General features: G+C 49.0%; 1 protein-coding gene across 1 annotated transcript in view; it reads left to right on the top strand.

The window, feature by feature from the left end:
* KIZ (kizuna centrosomal protein) overlaps nt 1–16,245 on the top strand; it is a 28,750-nt gene extending 12,505 nt beyond the window's left edge. Inside the window, 7 exon segments of the mRNA XM_059468954.1 lie at nt 886–1,020; nt 1,509–1,673; nt 2,783–2,918; nt 3,638–3,776; nt 7,850–7,949; nt 14,502–14,545; nt 16,020–16,245. Of these exon segments, the coding sequence (XP_059324937.1) occupies nt 886–1,020; nt 1,509–1,673; nt 2,783–2,918; nt 3,638–3,776; nt 7,850–7,949; nt 14,502–14,545; nt 16,020–16,123 (823 nt within the window). The 3' untranslated portion in view covers nt 16,124–16,245.
* Nucleotides 16,246–19,086: the final 2,841 nt, after the last annotated feature.

Raw genomic sequence — 19,086 nt, 5'->3', positions numbered from 1 at the left:
CTCGAGTGGCACCCTGGAAGGACCACCCAGCGGGAGGAAAACAATGGGAAACGAGCCGGCCGCTGGAATACAGGGTTTGTAAGGCTGGGGGAAAAGAGAAAGCACTGTTTAACTGCCTATGTGATCTCCCGAGCATTGTTTTGCTTATTAAATGTCTAGGAAACTCGACTAAAGACACAGCAGCCCCCACTTAATTGTTCACTGTTGCCCAACACTCGGAGGGAAAACACAGCTTTGGGCACAGCTCAGCACGAGTGTGCAAATGCTGCAAGTTTTTGTGCACAGAGCTTCTCCCTGGAGGCAGAGTAAGCCAGGGTTAACTGTGGAAACATGTCAGCTCCTGCATGTGGGGGAAAGAAAGAAAGAGAACTCTCTTTTGCCCCGGCTGCGGTGTTCATCGCTGGCGAGACCTGGGCTGGGAGCCCCACAAAGAGGCAGCCGGGGACCTGAATAGCCATTTACACCTCTGTCCCGGGATTAGCCCGCCCCATTGTTTCAGTGGTTAAGTCCTCATTTGCATCATTATAGAGGTGCAGCTTCATCAAAACCCCTCTGAGGTTCCAGGGCTGTCCCCATACCTGTAGGTGGTCACCAGATTTGTTTCGCTTGTGGAGGTGAAGGAATTAAAGTGCTCGGCACGGGGGTAATTTCCATGCAGCAATTTCCATGCAGTGGCTCAGCCCGGGCTGATTTTTGGATGGTTCGTTTGCTCATGTGCTTCTCCCACCCCTACCCCTTCCTACAGAGCTCGGGAACGTGGTTCTTGCCGTTAGCTTTGGAAAGCTCTAACGAAGCTGTTCATTTTCCCAAGGGATAAGATGGGAATGCACTGACGAGCCCTATCACACATTGTCGGTGACTCCCACCCTGTCTGTCCATCCGCAGGCCCGGCGGGATGCGAGCCGAGCTCCAGGAGCTCTGCCAGGCGCTGCAGCTCCTGGAGGGGCTGGTGGAGAGGACGAGCCCCCAGCACCGGGCACTGTACCAGGGCCAGCCCTCGGGGACAGCAGAGCTGCCCAGGTGAGTGAGTGAATGCACCCGGGTAACAAACGGCCCATGTGTGCCAGAAAAACACAGCACATGGAGCAAGAGAGCAAAGGGAATCCCCAGAACTGAGTGTTGCCAAAACCAGTGGCAGGGAGCCCTCGCTGTCCCTCCTCAGCCTCTGGGCCCCCAGGTGCAGAACTGGGAATTGTTGGCAACTTTATTGACAGCGATGCACAGCCTCCACAGACTGAGACTCTTGTAGGCAGTTGATGATTGGAGGATTCCTTGGGATTTAGGAAAGAGGAGCCCCAAACAGGCCTGCCCCCCAGGGGATGTGCTCAGCTTCCCTCTCCCTGGGTGGCTGCACCTGGTACATTCCAAGTGCTGAGTGTGACCTCCCTGTCCTGTCCCACGTGTGTCACAGAGCACCACGGATGTTTGTTTGTCCCTCTGGCTGTGCCCTGGCTGTCCTGTCTCCAGGCTGTGCTCACAGGGCTCGTCCCCCCTGCTTTGTGTTGCAGTGCTTGTGCTGGGGCCAGCGGGCTGGCTCAGGGTGACCTCGAGGTGATGGAAGCCATGGTGCTGCGGCAGCTCCAGGCTGTGTCCCAGTGCATGCAGAGCAGGAGCCTCCCACCAGAGAACACCAACGAGGCCGTGGGCAGAGCAGGGCATGAGGAGCACACCAGGTATGGGGGACACAGAACCCATCAGGACTGAGGAACATCTCTGTCCTTGCCCTGGATCCACCGAGGCAGCCAGGCCAGCACTGGCAAACGGAGCCACCGGAGCACAGAGCCTTGTGGCACTCACAGTGAGAGCATTCAGGAGTTTATTTATTTCCCTGCCTTCCCCAGTGGCAGCCCCAGGGTCCTCCCAGCTCATCAGGTCCACAGTGTCTCCCACTCTCTGGCAGGCAGGGAATTGCAGGAACTCCAGACACCTCTCAGCCAGCCATTCCCAGGATCTGAGAGTAAGGCCGACAAATGTAATTCTGAGAAGGAAATTAGTCTGTTTGAGACAGAAGATGCACGTGGCCTTTGAAAACAACAAAGTGCAGTTACACAAAATGGACTTTTTTTTCCGTGCATATGCCACAAGGACAAGTGAGAATTACTTTTTTTTTTTCAGGTCTCTTTAACCTAGGAATGAAAACAATTTCCATTCTGCCTTGCTTAGCTTCTGTCTAGACCTCCCTCCCTGTCGCAGGCTCCGCAGTGCTCAAGTGCTGGCAGGATCGGGGCACTTGTGAGCGCTGCAGAAGGGTCTCTCTGCAGTACCTGCCTCTCTTGCAAGGCTGATACGCCTGCGGGCACCAACAGCTCCTTGTGTCTCCTGAATGGTTTCTTAGGGACAAACACTCCTGGAGTTAATTGGAATTCACTCCTCTGAAACTTCACTGGAGCAGCAGGAAAAAAAAAACAGCTTTGGCAAACAAAAGGATTGCAGGATTGAGATTTTCTACATTAAAAGACACCTTTAGTTGCTTTTTTCCTTTTCCTTTTTTATTCTTTCTGAGCAAAAGACAAGCCTGGGGCAGTGGGTGCCGGGCTGTGCCCCAGGGAGTAAGTGAGGTGCTGAGACCAGCGTTGTGTCTTTGGGTCCTGAGCCTCAGGACAGGGCAGGCATGGTGATGATGATGCCCTGACCATCTTGCAGAACTCACAAATGGCTTCCTACATTTTGCCCTTTGAACATTTTTAAAAGAAAAAGTGGGAATTAAGGCCCAGATGGGTGGTGGTTTTCCCAGCACGTTGTGGGTGGGGTGTCTCACTGAGGGTGCTGGTTTGTTCCTCAGGGACACGGAGGCGCTGAGGACTCTCCTGAGCCACCATGGCTTGTTCCTGAAGCAGCACCAGGTTCAGCTCCCAGAGCAGGTGGCAGAGATGTTTGAGCAGCTGCTGGCTTCAGGAGAGGAGGAGCAGGAGCGCCAGGTGGGCACTGACACCTTGGGTAAGTCAGGGGCACTGGAGGCTCTGCACTGCTGTGGCTGTGCCCTGGCACAGTGTGGTAGTCAGGGCAAGGGCAAGGGGCGGTCTGTGGTTAAGCAGCCCTGGGGTCTCAGGGAAATATCTCCAATGTTTCATCCCACAGGAAAAGGGACTTTTAAGGTTCCTACCCTTTATGCCAGTCAGGCATTGGAACAAGCTCACCTCTTTGCTCTGGTGCAAACCAACGTGAGGCTTCTATCTTCGTCTTTCTCTGTGAATTTTTATAATGAATGATGTATTTTGACTTTTTTTAAAGTAGAGTGAGGTTTGGTACTGAACACACAGAGCATTTTATAAATGGTAGCTCACTCATGGTTTTTCTAAGTTAATGCAAAAGTTTACAGCTAATTATTTAAATAAATCAATAGAAATGGTATTCCATAGGCTGTGAGTGCCTCGACCCCTTACTGTGATGTTAATTGATTTACTAATCAGTGAGAGAGTTAGGGCAGAACATAGAGTAAATATTACAGACTCAAGTCCATATTTCTGTCCCAAAACCAGCCCCAGAGGAACACCCTAGATGTCAGGTAGTGGAACATCTAACAGAAACACCCTGAAAGCAGATTACCCTGGGAGCGTAGATTAGCCTGAATGCGTGTTGGAAAACGTTCGAGGGGGAGGATAATGGAGCTGTGGCTGTTTCTGTTTTGAATGCTCAGACTGTGCTGAGAGAGGCCCTTCCAGGAGAGTGTGGGGATGAGCCACCTGTGCAGAGTGATGAATCCTCTCTTGGCCTGCCATCGATCCCGACCAACGGCGGGGAAGGAAAGCAGGGGGAGCTGGCACGGCGAGAACCAGGTAAGGGTGTTCCAGCTCTGGCTGCCACTGCAGCTTCCTGCTCTGGACATAGGGGAGTTCTGTCCAAGCCCCCAGGGGACTGGGACATAGCCACTGGTAGATCAATGTACATTTGTGATGGATTTGGGGGATTTTCCTCAATATCTTGGTATCCTTTGTGATTATGGCTTTCCAAACTAAGTGATGCCTGTGGTGGTGGGTTTTTCTGCAAGAGAGAAAAGGCCAGGCCCTGTGGTCGCTGTAAAATGGATGAGTGAGTTTTGTGTGCATGTTTGCAAGGCATCTCCCATTTAGGAACTCAGCGATGTATTTGCTGCCTCTTATGACAAAGCCAGACCACAGAAGGAATTGCCAAAATGAAAGGGTTCATGCAGGGCCATATCCCAGCTCAGGATGTGCTGGTGTTGGGGAGAGCCCAGTTCGTTGCTTCACACAAGGAGGGAATACATTATTCCAGTGATGGCAGCTCGCTTGCTCTGCTCCTGGAGCACCCCTTCCATCAGAGTCTGGCAGCAGCAGGCAATTAGGCTGCTGTGCTCTTTGCACAGCAAATGCAAACAGGCTGCTCCAGGCTCCGAAATCCACGCCACTCTTATGTGCAGAGGCGACCAGACTTTGATTTAAGCTAATTTCCTGCAGTGGGTCTGGCACATGCCACTGCCACCAGGCATTGCTGCAGGTTGTTTGTTTCCCAAATCCACGGGGTCTTCAATCCTCAGGACATTTGGTTGGCTTGTCCTTCTGTGAGGAAGCTACAGAGAGGCAGGGTAGCAAGTTCCCAGTAGGCGCTGCTTTTATGAGCGGTAATGGATAGTTTAGATCAATAAACAAGAGATAACAAAAGTGGGAAATTAAAGGGAGTAGGGCTTAAAAGCAAGCAAACCGGTCTGATGGCTGCCGCTTTGAAATGGTTTCATTACGGTGTGTTCACATCCACAAGTCACAGGCTGGAGTGAAGATGAGAGCAGGCAAGGAAGTGTGGTGGGAAAGATTCCCATTACAGGTGGAAGGGGTGGCTGCATATTAACCTCAGGCCCAGCATTCGCCTGGGTTGGACAATCCCACCCCGGCGGCTCCGTGCCGCGGGCGACTTCAGAGGGAGCAAACCCAGCTGCTCGCCCTGAGCACAGATTAAATGTCACATCACAGGGCCCACGTTGGCAGAAACAAAGGTGGGGAGCCTGGTGCCTCTCTAATTCCTTGTAATCATGTTCCACGTTTGCACCATGTGAATATCCACTCTGCAAGCCTGTCAGGGCCCGCCATCCGTGTTACTGGGGTCAGTCTCTGTGATGGAGATCCAGTAATTATATGGCAACTCCAGAGAGTGCTGGTTTGATTCTTTCCATGAGTAATTGACTGGGGATCATTAGAATAGCATGGGGCAGATCCTTGCCAGGCAGGGGCCGTGCCTGTGCCAGCCAGGAGCCTCCTCCTCTCTGCCTCCTGTACCAAAGCTGCCTGATAACAGTGGCTCCCTCCAGCCAGTGCCATCATTGAGACTTCCTGACCTCTCCTGGCTCGCTCACAGAGCAGACGTGCAGCTCCTAATGCTTGCTGTGTGTAAAAATGCCAAGAAGCTCCTCAGCCAAACCCAGTAACCCAGTTCCAGCCCGTCCCTTGTGAGGGAGCTGTCTCTGCTGTTCCTGTGTCTCCGGGAGTGAGGCTTCTCACACCTCACTTGAAAGCCAAGCTGCTCCTTTCAGACATGATTCATCTTCAGCCCGTGATCTTCTGCGGGCTTCTGATTCCCCTCCCCTCCTCTCCCTGCCAGGCAGCTGCTCATTCCCTTTTATCATCACCATTTGCTGTGGCCCGGGGGCTCTGGAGTCATTATGGGCCTAAAATAGAAGCCACATCTCTTGTGTGTTGGCTTTTGGGCTCAAACAACTTGTTTTGAGGGGTTTAGATGAACTGATATTTGACAGCCATCCATACAGGATTGTTTTGCTGTATGACTTTCTCTGAACTTAAGGGATACAAATTTGGGTTGATTTTTTTTTTTTTATTTCGGTATTTGCTGCATTTTTTAAGTGTTGGTTTGAAACACCAAAAGCCTTTTGGGGCTTTGGGGTTTGATAGACTTCACTGTGAAAGCTGTGTGGACACACTTCCAAGCAGCGTTTAGGGCAGCACTGTGGGAACACTTCTGGAGTTTTGGTTCATTTTTCTTTTATTCTGTTACATAAACTGAGAACCAAAACGTTAATTTATGTGAATATCTGTAAATATTCCAGTAATATTTGTGTTGGTTCTTTAATGCCCTGTCCAGAACTCATGGGTGGCCACCTGTGGACAATGGGCTTTAAAGGGATTGTACCTGGTCCACAGCTGGCCCAGGGAGGAGCTGGCTGATAACAGCAGGCTCCTGTGATACCAGGTTATGTGAGAATACAGGGGGAGAGCAGAATACAGGGCTCATTCTCAGCTCCTCCACGGATGCTTTGTTTTTTTATGGGGAAGACTCAAAAGAAATTGTTCAGCTCTTCTGCTGTTCCTGAGGTAGGTGAATAATGCGAGATTAAGAAGGATAAAACCCATTATTTCTTGTTTTGCTGGATGACTGTTTAAGAGTCTCATTTATGAGTAGGAAATTGCTGATTTTATTGAAGGGGCAGGTTTTTTAAATCTTTAACAAAACCAGATTCTCTCTCTTCCCTTCACTTGTCTTTGATTTGAGCAGGCGTTAAGGCTGTAGAGGATTTGAATAAAAATGGTGTCACTGCTCCACTCCTTGGGCTCTGCTTTAAACAGCTGGAACAGCACCCCCAGCTGCTCTCCAGGCCTAAAATCTCCTGTAGGAATAAGGAGGAAAAGCCCTATTGCAAAGAAAAAATCAGCCCTTCTTTATGTATTATATGGGAACATGGAGGGGCACAAGCTGGATTCTGCCTTCCTTTTCAAGCCACCTTTAATGAGCCAACAATTGGGTGACCACTTTTCCCACACCCACGTGTCCTTCCTGGTGAGGTCCTCCTTTGAGGATTCTGAGGTGCTGCTTGGAGTGCACCAATTAAGGCATTTAATAAGTCTCACTCAACCTTTTCCTCTGTTTGATATCATTTGATACGTTTGGGATAGAGGAAGCTCCTTGGGCCAGCGCCAGGTTGGACATTGCACTTAGGTCCGTGTGGATGATGCCATCCAGCAGCTCATGTTGGACACTTAAGTTCCTCAAGGACCTCTGAGTCTTTGTGAAATTGTGAATTCTGGGTGGAAGTCCTTCATCCATCTCTAAGCAGAGGCAGCAGCAGCTTGAGCGCTGGTTTTGGGGGAGAGGCAATGCCATGAGCTGTGATATATCATGGGAAAGGGGGGAATAATTATTTTTTTTTTTAAACCACTTTATCTTTTTTCCCCTCTCATTCTTGATTTCTCTCTCCTCCTGGGCAGACTCTGGCACCTCTTTTCTGGAAGTGCCTGAGACCAAGCAGGACTTTTGCTGCTGCAATCCAAGTGCAGAAGGGACCGGGAATGTGCACAGCCAGTTAGGAAGTGGAGAATCCAATGTGGACAGAAATACTGAATTATCCTGGGTAGGGACATTGGTGAGAGCAGGGCTTGGTAGTAGTTTCAGTGCTGTAGATAAAAACATATATAGAAAATATATGTATGCAAAGCAGCCTTTTAAAGTGGGATTTGTGCTTGAGCATCGTGTGCTTTAGAAACGAATACAAAGATGAGCAATTGTCTGACTCCAGTGAATGAATCCATTTGCCTCTTCTTTTTTTTTTTTTTTTCTAAATCAATCTTTACAGAATGGAAATGAGATCCACAGAGCAGGGGAAAAGGGAAGAAAGGAAAGTGGGCATAACAGGTTTTGAAATAGTTGTGTGTTTGGCTGTTTAAGTCACAAAAATCTCAAGATATGTGTTTAATTTGATTTTTATAAGATTTATTTATTTTTGTCTAATTGAAGAGAATGGTTGAAAACACAGAGGTATCAAATAGCATTGACAGAACTGTAACATTCCAAAACAATCTACATTTAAGGGGAAGGAGAACAAAAATAACCTTTCTGCTTAATGTGAATGGGAACTTGGAAGGTTCATAGCCCTGTTTTTCCTGCACAGGTGGGGATCACAGCCACGACAGTCCTGAAGGAAGTGACAGTTTGGGAACGCATTTGGAAAGCAGCTTCTTGTCAGATGGAAGCACTCCTCCCTTCTCCAGGTAAGGCTCTAACACTGGAAATGGTTCCATGAGGGAAAAACCCTGACAGAAAAGGGCTGAAGCTCCCCTGATGTATTTTTGTACTTGGACCAGGGTTAAGGTTGGTGTTTCTGTAATCAAACACTGCAGGTTTGGAACACCTCAGGATATGAGCTTCTCCTTGCTTTAATCTTCTTGCTGCATAGATTTTTAGGCTGCTGTGGGTGAGGCCAGTTCTGATTCTGCAATTGCTATTAAAATCATAAGAGTTTCTATAATTCAAGCACATTAAATATGAGCTGTAACTGAGCATTGATGACTGGCGTTCCTGCTTTTGTGTGGGATTAATTCTTACCATCTTAGGTTCAATTGATTTCTCTTTTCGTATTTTCTGGCACTTTGAGAATGACAAGCCAATGATTTATCCTGCCTTGTGCTATGAAATGCAAAGGTGTTCCTGTAGATGAGTTTTTGAAATGTTATATTTTAGCCCTTCCCTGAAGCCTGGGCTAGCAGGAAGAGCAGGATAAGGGCTTGAGAACTTACTTACAGGATCACTGCTGCTGAGTAAAATGTGTAATTTAAAATTAACTATTTTTTATTTAAAATAAAAACTCTTCAAACTAAACCCCATTGCTGCTACACTGCCGGCCAATCGTGCCTGCAGCCACTTCTGCCTCAGTTAGATGCTGTAGATTTTTTTTACCTTTTTTTTTCTTTTTCTCCAGTTTTGATTTGTAATAGATTTCAAATAATTCCCTCTGGTCTATAATTCCAGGCCTCTCAGTGCTCAGCAGCAGCAGCACACTTTGTGCAGGGACACGCGATGATGCTGCTTTACAAAGCCATGGCAATAAAGCTGTAAGTCAGTGTTAGAGTTAGTTTCTGTGAATGTTTCTGTTAGTTTCTCCCAGCCACAGCAGGGTTTGGGAGCAGCCCTGGGTGCCCGGAGTGCGGCACAGGGAGGAGGAAGAGGCAGAGCTGTTTGCTGTGCCGTGCCGCAGTTCTGCGGCACTGCAGCTCTGCTCCCGGCAGCCACTCCTCGGGCTTTATTGCTTTCACAAGTGGTCTCAAACCCACTACTTGAGAATAAACATCCCTGCGAGCTCGGCCGTGGCACTTTATAAATTCTCCTTTGCCGCATTTTGTCACTGAGCTGATGAGTGACCTCGGCGCGGACCCCGCCGGACCGGAATAAAAACCGTGGCTCCTCTGATGTCCCCCAGACAATAATTATCATGTGCCAGTTAAGCCCAAACTACAGCTGAGGGATTTTACTTTAAAGCGGAGGCTCGGGCGCAAAAATGCATTTATAGCTCTTTGTCTGGCACCTCATTATGTGTGGGCCTGATTCATTAAGTAATTGGTTTGCAGTTGTTTACATGAGTATTAAGGCTTTCTATTCAGCAGCCTTTGAGATACACATTGTGCAAATGTTGCATGTTATGAATGCGGAATGAGGGGCCGGGGCCCGGCCCTATTGGCTAAACACTGCGCGCTGTTGAAAAGCAAGAGAAAGAGATTGGGTGCTGTTTTGCATAGCAATGACTTTCTTAATAAGCTTTACAGATTGATACACACAAGCTATAAAAGATGCAAAGAGATACTCTTAGCACATTTATCCATGCTCGTTTCACTATTATGGGCCTGGAGAAGGGAAGAATTGAGGGCTTTCATACTCGGGTTTTCAGTGCATGTCTTCAGTGCATGAGACTTAATAGAATCTGATGTTTATTGTATTATAAATCATGGGGAAGTAGGCAGATCTGCAACAGTTTATTATTAAAGATTCTTTCAATGTAAATCTTTTTCTGCCATTGTATTTCCTACAGCAAAATCATTTTGTGGTTGAGTGGGGATGAAAGGCATAATGTACGACGGAGTGAGTCTTAATAGGAAGCTGCTCTCCGAGTAAAGACCACTTGTTCCCTTTTGTTCAGCGGTGCATGCCAGAGCTTCCTCTTCTCCCACAAATGCCGCCTGCTCTACCTCCAGCAAGAAAACCACTTTTCCCTGGCTCCTTTACTTTCCCGGGGGAATATTTCTACGCACGGAGATGCACCTCTGGGTGGGGTGTCAGGGTGCTGCAGCAGGCGAGAGGGCGTTAAGTGGCGTGGTCCTGGGGGGAGAAGGTATCAGAAGTCAGGGCTGAGGATGCTGGCGAGTGCAGGCGGGTGGGCAGCTATGTGTGTGGCATTCCGGGGGGCTGTAGCGATGGATGCAGCCAGTGGAGGTCACTCGCTTTCTGGGAATTCCCCATTTCGGATGCAGGCGTTTTATTTTTCTTTGACTTGTTTGCGCTGTCTCGTTTCCAAATAATCTGGAGATTAAAGGTACGTTATCAGCTGAGAACCAAAGCCCACTTTGGATTTGTCAGGACACCAACACGGCATAAAGTCTTTTAAACTTTAATTAATCTGCTGGAAGGACTCTGGGGGGGGTCTCTGAAGGCCGGTATTCAGCCCTGTTGCCCAACACAGCTGTAGTGACATGCAAATAGAAGTTGGCAGAGTTGGATTCATCTCTTAATCATTCCTGGGCTCGTTGCCTTTGGCCATCGGGGGGCACTCGGGCTCTGTGCATCCCCCATTTCCCCCTTCCCGAGCCAGTCCTGACGCTGAAAACTGCTGTGCTCTGAGGAGACATCCCAGAGCTTTGGGGCTGGCAGCAACTCAGGATATGCACAAATGCCTTTCCCTTGGAAATCCAGGAGAAGTGCCATTGTGTCGGTCTGGATTTGTGGGAGGTGCACCCAGGAACAAGGCAGGATCTGCTGGTTTTATCCCCCCAGTTGTCCAATGGCTTCTGTAAGAAGCTGACTGAAAATTCCAGCAGGATTCTTTGCTGTTCCAGCTGTTTGTGTGAGCTTTGTTTCCTCTGCCTGCACCCCCAGCTGTTGCAGAAGCAGTGCCCTGCCAGGTGTGTGGGGAGAGGCACCAACATCTGCCAGCTGAGCACAGAGGGAACAGTGGATTTTTTGGCACTGCCCCTGCTCTCCTGCAGAGCTTCCTTGCAGCGTTGTGATGCATCTTTGTGTCAGTGGGGTTTTTTTTCTCCAGCGTGGTGAATCCAAACAGAGACTGGTCTTAGATGCAGCTCGACAGAAATCTTTGTATCCTAAAATAAGGGTCGTCCTACTCACAGTGAAATTACTGAAATTCAGTGTTATTACTCCAGCTCTGGCATGATGAATGGACTTTTGAGTTTATACTGCCTATGTGACACTGTGCAGAATATGTACTGTAGGTACTTGGTTTCCCAGGGTGGGAAAATTCCTCTCTTGGCATTTAGCATTTCCCAAATTTTTGGGTGTCTTTTTCATTTGACACTAAAACATAGAAATTCAACAGGTGCTTTAGCAAGAAGACCTCAGGCCACAGTAAATGTTTTCTGCTGTTTTCCAGCAAGCTCCCTTGATCACCTTGGCTCTTGTTGTCCTGGAATTTTCCTTGATGCCTCAGGTTTTAGCTTTTATATTTTTCTGATTCTGTACTGCTTTAGTGTGTAGATCTGAGCTTCATATTAAGGGATAGCAAGCTCTCTTCATAGAGTAGGGAGACAAAACAATTCCCTCTCTAGCTGGGGACCAAGGACAAACAATCCAAATCTCAGCCCCAAGAACACAAACAACAGCGGAATGAAGAGAGAAAAACAAGAAGGATGAGACTTCCTATCCTAAAGCTATAACTGGACAATTAATTCCAATATGCAAATGGACCAGAACTTGTAACATTGAGGGATCTTGTGACCAGTCATCCATTTTTGTGACCATTTTGGTTCATCTTGGGTGTAGCCCTGGCTGGGCTCTTGTACTGCCCAAGGTGCATCCATTGAGGATATCCTTTTCATAAATCCCTACTTTTTTCTTTAACTCCATCTAGCCTTTGTTCTAGGTCAGCTTTCACAAGGCATCATCCTCTTAATATTAATTTTCATTATAGAGGAAAAAATATTTTCTTGGAGCTTTTTCATTTCTTACTGTTGCAGCATCTTCAATACACAAAAAGCCTGTTTCATCAGAGAAATGGGGAGATTAAAAGGCTCTTTGAAGTGAAACTGGTTTGGGTTTTCTCTTTGTCAGAGCCTGGGTTCAGTTTGGAATTATTTTAGGGAAGAAGCAAATGTGTAAATGGATATCGGAGGGTCAGGGCGGGGATTAGTGGAGGCGCTGGAACCGGCCTGGCTCCATTTACAGCCCAAAACCGTCTCGGCGGAGGTCTGTGCCCATTGTGTGCTGCGGCTGCGGGTGAGCGCAGCTGCTGCGCCGCGCCAAGGTGCTGCTGCACCTCCCCAGCCGCACACACCTCACCCCAGGGTTTATCCCCTGCTGCATTCCCCAGGTTTGGGCTGGTTTTGGAGCTGCTGTTCCCCCTCTGGCCTTTCTGATGTCCTCACTCCGTTTTCTGTATCTGTGTGCTGACAGCTCTCGTTGCGAGTCTTTGCTGCCACCCTGTCCCCATCTCCTTTCTCTGGGGATGGCTGGGCTTGGCTTTTTGGGGAGTGAAGCCCATTCCACACCTGGTGGGTAAGCCCTGGAAGATGAACCCCAGGCAGCAGATGGTGGTCGGTAGAACACAAACATCTCCTCTCCCTGCTCTCCTGCCAGCTTTGATCTTTCTCTTTGTGGGAAGCTCTGGTGGCAGTGAGGTCTCCAGATGTTTCTACAGCCGTGGTGGTCCTTTCTCCATGGATCCCTCAGCTGGATCTGGAAGAGCAGGGCCTGGAGATGTGGGCAGTCCTTCCTGGTGATCCTCAGCACTGGACCCAAAGCACTGACCTGCTGGTGTTTGTTGTGGGACAACAACCACTGAGAGAAGTGGGACAGAACTGAGGAAAACTCAGTTGTCAAATGGCTTTTGTGAGAAGCTAACTGAAAATCCCAGGAACCCCACGCTCCCATTCCAGCAGCAAGCTGGGATGTGGCCGAGGGGAAGCGATGGCTGCTGCCCCCTGATCTTCTCCTCTGCTACTTGAAATGGTTCCTGTGCCAGCATCCATAGGAGAAGCCTCGCCAGCTACAGCTCAGCAACAAGTGGTTTCCTGCTCCATACCCCAGGGAAAACAGTGCAGCCTCTTGAGCAGATTTTCATAGGCTGGGATGCATGGAGCACCTCCTGGGAAGTGCTGAGGACCAGGAGATCTGGCAAAGGGAGCAGGAGCTCAGGGTGTTCAGCAGGATTAGCCCAGAGGCTCTGGCTTCAAATCCTTTCTGGGTATCCTGTTGAGTGAAGGCCTTTGAAGGAGAAGTGAGAGTACAAGGCAGTGTGGAGTTTTGTTTGGAATAAAAGGGAAAGCCAGTGGGCTGGTGCACTAAAGGAATGTTGGAAAACATTTGAAGCCCAACAGTTTAAGGTTTTTCACTGAATAAGGTCATTATGAGTTACATCACTGTTAGTACTCTGCCAGAGCTGTCACTCGGTATTGGCACTTCTGCCTTGGTTTGGTGCCTTGGTGGAACCTGGGCTGTGTTTAATATTCTGGGAATTTCTGCCCACAAAGCAGGAGCCTTTGGAGAGGAAATGAGATTTAAACAGTGGGAGCTTTCTCTGAGTTAAAAGGAAGAGTGGCTGCACCACTGGTAGCTGCAGTGTGTGAAACTTCACATGTGCCTTTCCAGCCGCAATCCCAAATTCTGACTGAATACTGAGGGTAACACTAGCAAGGAATCATCTTTGCTTTGTTTTGTCTCCTTCACAAATACCTCCACAATAGTGGAATATTTGTAGCTCCCCACTTTAAACACTACTGTATTGGCTGCCACATTTTTAAATGAAACACAGCAAATCACAGACATTTCAGAGTCCTGTTGTGGCTGAGGCCACAGCTTCAAACTGCACCTTGACATTGACTTATATTTCACTGCTTGGCCCAGTGATGTCCCAAATATCTCCTATTTGATATTCCTTATTAAAATCAGCTGAAGCTTTATTTTTGGAGCTTCTTGCAGGACTGCTGGTGTAACAGTTAATTCTCCCCCAGTTTGCCCCCGTGTGATTATTCCCCAGCCCCAGCACAATGCACACGCTGCGCACAAAAGATCAAAATGATTCCAGCTTGTTTGAGAGATTCAAAAGGGCCTGTGATGCTCCAGACACAAGAGCAGCCATTTAGCAGAGCAGGCTCGGGCTGCACACACATCAAGGTAGATCAAAGGCAGTGGAGATTGCACATTGCCGTGGGGCTGGGGGACAGCACCAGGACCTGGAGGAAGTGCAGGGAGCAGCACTGGGGGGATTTGGTTTTGTTTGGATTTTGTCTTTCTGTACTTTGCATGCTCTGAAAGGTGGCAGCAGCTTGGCAGGGCCCTGCTCCTCTGTACCTTAACTCAGTGCTGGTGTAAATCAGTGCCGTTACCAGGGAATGACTCCAGGAACTGCTGGACCAGTGTCACTCCTGCACGTGAATTTCTCCACCTTTTAGGTGAAGAAGTCCGTGATTAAATAGCTATTTGAAAAAAAAAATAGTTACAGAAGTTACTAAGCTGTTGTTTTTTCAAACCATTTCACAGTATTTTTTAAAAAGTCACTTTTTTTTATTGGAGACATTGTGCTGATTGTTTGAAATGTTTTACAGGACTGAATTACGGAAGGAAACAGTACCTGCCATAAAATCCAAAGGTAAGAGACAAATGTTACACTACTGAAAATTAGTGTCTTTCTAGTTAAATTTGTACCGTAGAAGCCCTCCCAGAACAATGTTATGACCTGTATAAGGTAGAGAGAAAGGGAAGCATGGAATTTCTCTATCTCCAGTGGGAGCCAGCAGGGAGCTGAGGACAGATCCAGGGCAGAGAGGAGGTGTTTGTGGCGGGGTGATGTGGAACGGGTTGGGATCTTGGCAGGGTTTAATCAAACGCCTGTTAACAGCATGTGGAGGGAACTGGAGAAGGAGAAACCAGGGCATTCCTTGGTCTTCCCTGTGACCTGGGACGTGGGTGGGTGCAGCTGGAAGGTTTTATGTGGCCAGGCTGCTTTTATTCTGAATTGGTGTCTGGACCCTGTGTGTTTTTGCTGCCCACACATTCCAGTTCCCCCTTTACCCCCTGCAAGGCCCTCCAGAGCGTGCAGCCGCCTCTGACAGAGCCTTCTGCCAGCGGGGCAGTGCTGGGGGCCAGGATCTCTCTGCCTGGAGCCTTTAGAAGTGTGGCATTGAACAGGGGTACAGATGCCATCAAGGACAGCTGCTTTGGTGGCACTTGAAAGGCTCTGGCATGCCTGGCCCCTTTCCTCTCTTGGAGCTGTTCAGCGTGGCAGCCAACACAGGGCTGGCTCTGATGTTCCTGCAGCCCAGGGGGCCGGGGATGGAGGATGAAAGATGCAGATGCTGCATTTATAGATAAGGTGTTCATGGAGCTGGTGCCATCAGTAGTGTCTGTGTGAGTGTGACAGCCTTCCCCCTCCTGCTGTCCCTGGCTGAGCCCTGGGCCTCATCCCGCTGCCTTTGGACAGCCAGCAGCCTCTGGATTAGGTGGGAACAGAGAGCACGGCTCTGTCAGCCACTGTGGCCCTGACTTCATGTGCCACACTTCCTGCTCTGTCCTATCCATGGGTCAGAAGAATTCACATCTCCAAAAATCTCTCAGGCACTCTGAACTGCCGTGGGATTCTGCTGCTGTCAGTGAAAGGGTTTGCTGATTCCCAGAGCCTAAGGTTAAAGCCGTGTTCTCCATGAGATCAGGCCTGCCTGGATCTGCTCTGATCTCCAAGTGGTGATTTTTCATTTGTGATGTCATTGCCATTTTTGTGCCAACTCTGATGTCATGGCCCGCTGGTGACTTCATCGCAGGGTCAAGTAGCGGGGAGAAAAGGGAAGAGAGTAGACAAAGCTGCAATTCAGGCAGCAGCTGGTCAAGTAAATTGCTTGGAGTGGAAATGTTCTGCCCAGCTACCTTGTGGCACAATGGAGTGGGAGCGCTGAATGAGGCCGCTGTCCAGCACAGCCGCTGCACTGCCGGACACTGCGCCAGACACGCGCACCTGGGGCTGGGCTCCCAACTCCCAGCCCTTGGTCAGCCTCGTGCTAATGGCTGTGACAAGTGGCAGGGCCACAGAAAAGGTTTTACACCTCTGCTTTCCTTCTTCTCACCCACAGCGTTCTGGGGTGAATCTGATGACAGCAGCTCCGAGCTCGAGGCTGCGCTGCGCCCACAGACCCACGGCACGGATTCAGATGACTTTGATGAATTCTATGACTGAGATTCTCCCACTGGCTTTGGGGAAGAAACAGTCTGTGTTTTCCTTTACACAGTGAGTGTGCCACAGGCTGAAGCACTGCCTGTCACTTAACTGGCAAAGAAAACTTAAATACCAAATAAACATAATGGGTCCTATATATTGTCTGTGTGCTCTCTCTGGCCTGCAGTGTTTTCCTGCTCTCACAGGAACCCTGCCCCATGACAGTCCCCTCCCAAGGCTTGTGGCATCCCAATATTGGGACTCCAGCACTAAACAGGGTTTGGGAAGAAGCAGCCAAGCATTGTGGGTATGCAGACAGGCGCTGCTGTGGTGGGCTGGCATGTTTGATCTTTATCTTCTGCAGCAGATCAAGAAGAAAAAATGCATAAAATGTCCATTTGTAATTCAGCACATTTTGGAACAGAGCAGCATTTACATGTGGCAAGCCCCAGTGCTTTCCTGCTTTTCCCTGCTTTGTGAAATCCGTGCTGGCGTTGCTGTGTGGACATCACAGTAATTGGATGACTCCAGGAGCTTCATGCATTTTTAATTTTCTTCTTTTCATTCCTTTTATCTAAAATTAAGTTCATTAAACATGAGATTTTCTTTGGGAGGGAGAAACCAGGGGACATGTTAAAGCTGTTCATAAATGATGACGAGTTCAAAAGCAGAAAGCAGCACCCCAATTAAGCTGTGCTGTGCTGAAGCCCCACATCTCCCAACATGGGCACCAATCTCTGCACCCCATCCCTCAAAACCCAGCTAGAAATGGGAAAACATTCCATTTAATAAGAGGAACTTGTAGGCTGAGAGCTGAACAGCACAAAATGACTTGGAACTGAGCAGGAGCCTTTGGCACAGCTGGCTGCTGTGGGTTTCAGTCTGCCATGAGTGAAGCTGCAGCCTGGAATGTTCTGGGAACTGGGAAATCTGCTGCAGCAAGGATGGAGCTGGGTGAGTCTGTGACCAGGGCTGGCATCCTGGGAGACTGCTGGGCTCGACTAAAGGACTGCAGCAACTGACAGAATGAGAGGACACAGTCTTGAGCTGCACCAAGGGAAAGATAGGTTGGATATTAGGAAAAATTTTTTTACAGAAAGAGTGATAAAGTACTGGAATCATCTGCCTGGGGAGGTGGTGGAGTCACCATCCATGGATCTGTTTGGAAAAAGACTGAATGTGGCACTTAGTGCCATGGTTGAGGTGTTAGGGCACGGGTTGGACTCTGATCTCGAAGGTTCTTTCCAACCTTGTGATTCTGTGACTAAAGCCAGACTATACTGAGAGCTTTAATGTCCTTTTTACCACACCAGCTCCCTGTGTCCTGTGGGACTGCTGCCTTCTGCCTGTGCTGTGAGGTGGGTGTCTTGCTCAAGGCCTGAGAGGAGCGTGGAGAGGAGGAGCAGCCCCGCTTGAAAAATCCAGCAGCCTGCACTGCCAAGGAACATTGCCTCAGCAGCGCAGTGTCTTCGAGCTCTGAGCTCCTCCTGAGTGGCTCTGGGCTGCTGGTATCAGCCCACTTTGCTGCCTGACACCAGTCTGTGGGGCTCTCCACCACCACAGTCCGGCTCAGCCCTGACAGCGGCCCGTGACAGGTGACAGATGGCTGTAGAGCCACATGCAGGCAATCTCTGCCTCTTGGTGTGGGAGCGATAGCCGGGCTCTTCCGCAGCGTTATTCATGATACACTTATTGTGCACAGACTCATTAGATGCAAAACATCCTGCCAGTCAACTTCCCTGTGCTCCTTCACAGCTGTCACCCCGGCAGCCCGGCCCTGGTGGCAGGTGACGCTGACAGACAGGGGGATTGGAATCAACACACCCCCAGCAGATTCCCATCGGCACACCACTCATCCCAGGAAAGTGCCCGAGCAGGAAAACCTTCCCTGCTCCTGCCCAGGGTGCGCCGCTCTGTGCTGGGCTCATGGATGTGCAGGTGGCAGGTGAGACCTGGGCTCACCACCCAGAGCAGCTCCTCGTGCTCAGACCAACTTTTCAAGGAATTGTCTGCTGCAGTATTAATTTTTCCAGCACTTGTTTACCCAAGCAATTATAAGATAAGATGATTGCCTTTCATTTGCGTCTGCCAGCCTTCTGTTTTCTTCGTCATTATCAGAAAAACAACTGATTGCCCATCAATACAAACAAAATGTTCATGCTAAGTTGCCGTGATCCCTACAAAATTCTGGGAGGAGATGCACTGGAAGGAATACAATAGGAAGCTTCAATCAGGGAACATTTTGTAAGGAACAGATAAAGGACAATCTTCCGCTGATACCACAGGTGTGGTGCCACTACAAAGTTGCAAGGGAAATTTATTCAAGTCACAGATTTTACTGAGAGGAGCGACAACAGAAAACGGCTTAACAACAGCCAAGTGAGGATAAGAATAATGAGAGACACAATATCGGGTTAATTTATTCTACAGCGAATTAGCCAGGTACCAAGGTTCCCCTCTGCTCCCCAAATCGGCGGCATTGACTCAGCAAGCACTGCTGAGGTTTTGTTATTTTTGTTAATGGCTCCCGGGCCGCTGTTCCCTGTCCTCGGCCCTGTGGCTGCCCTGCTAACGGAGCTGATGTGCAGCAACGGGACACAGCGGAGCAAAACCCGCCTCGTGCTAATCCCGTTTAATTCCCGGCCGTTTAATTCCATTTTGGTGCCGTCAAACGGGCACAAATTAACAGTGTTTGCTTATGCCATGGGCAGAGCAAGGGGACGGCGGCTCTTTTGCCTTGTGTTGGTCTCAGGAATCACATGGAGACATTTCTCAGCAAGGGAAATATCCCCTCAGAGGGCACAGAGCAGCCGTGCCCTGAATCGCTCCTGTTGTTCGCACACGCAGGATGAGTCAAAATTGCCCGAAGTCAGGATGTTCTTTAATGTAAGATCTTTGTATATTTTCATGCAGAGACCTCATTAGTGCATCCTTTCCTCAAGGACATGCTGGAACCACCAAGCCTTAAGGATGTAGTAAATCCA

Source organism: Ammospiza nelsoni, chromosome 3 (assembly GCF_027579445.1).
Source record: "Ammospiza nelsoni isolate bAmmNel1 chromosome 3, bAmmNel1.pri, whole genome shotgun sequence".
NCBI lineage: Eukaryota > Metazoa > Chordata > Aves > Passeriformes > Passerellidae > Ammospiza > Ammospiza nelsoni.
This window is presented reverse-complemented; position numbering and strand designations above follow the sequence as displayed.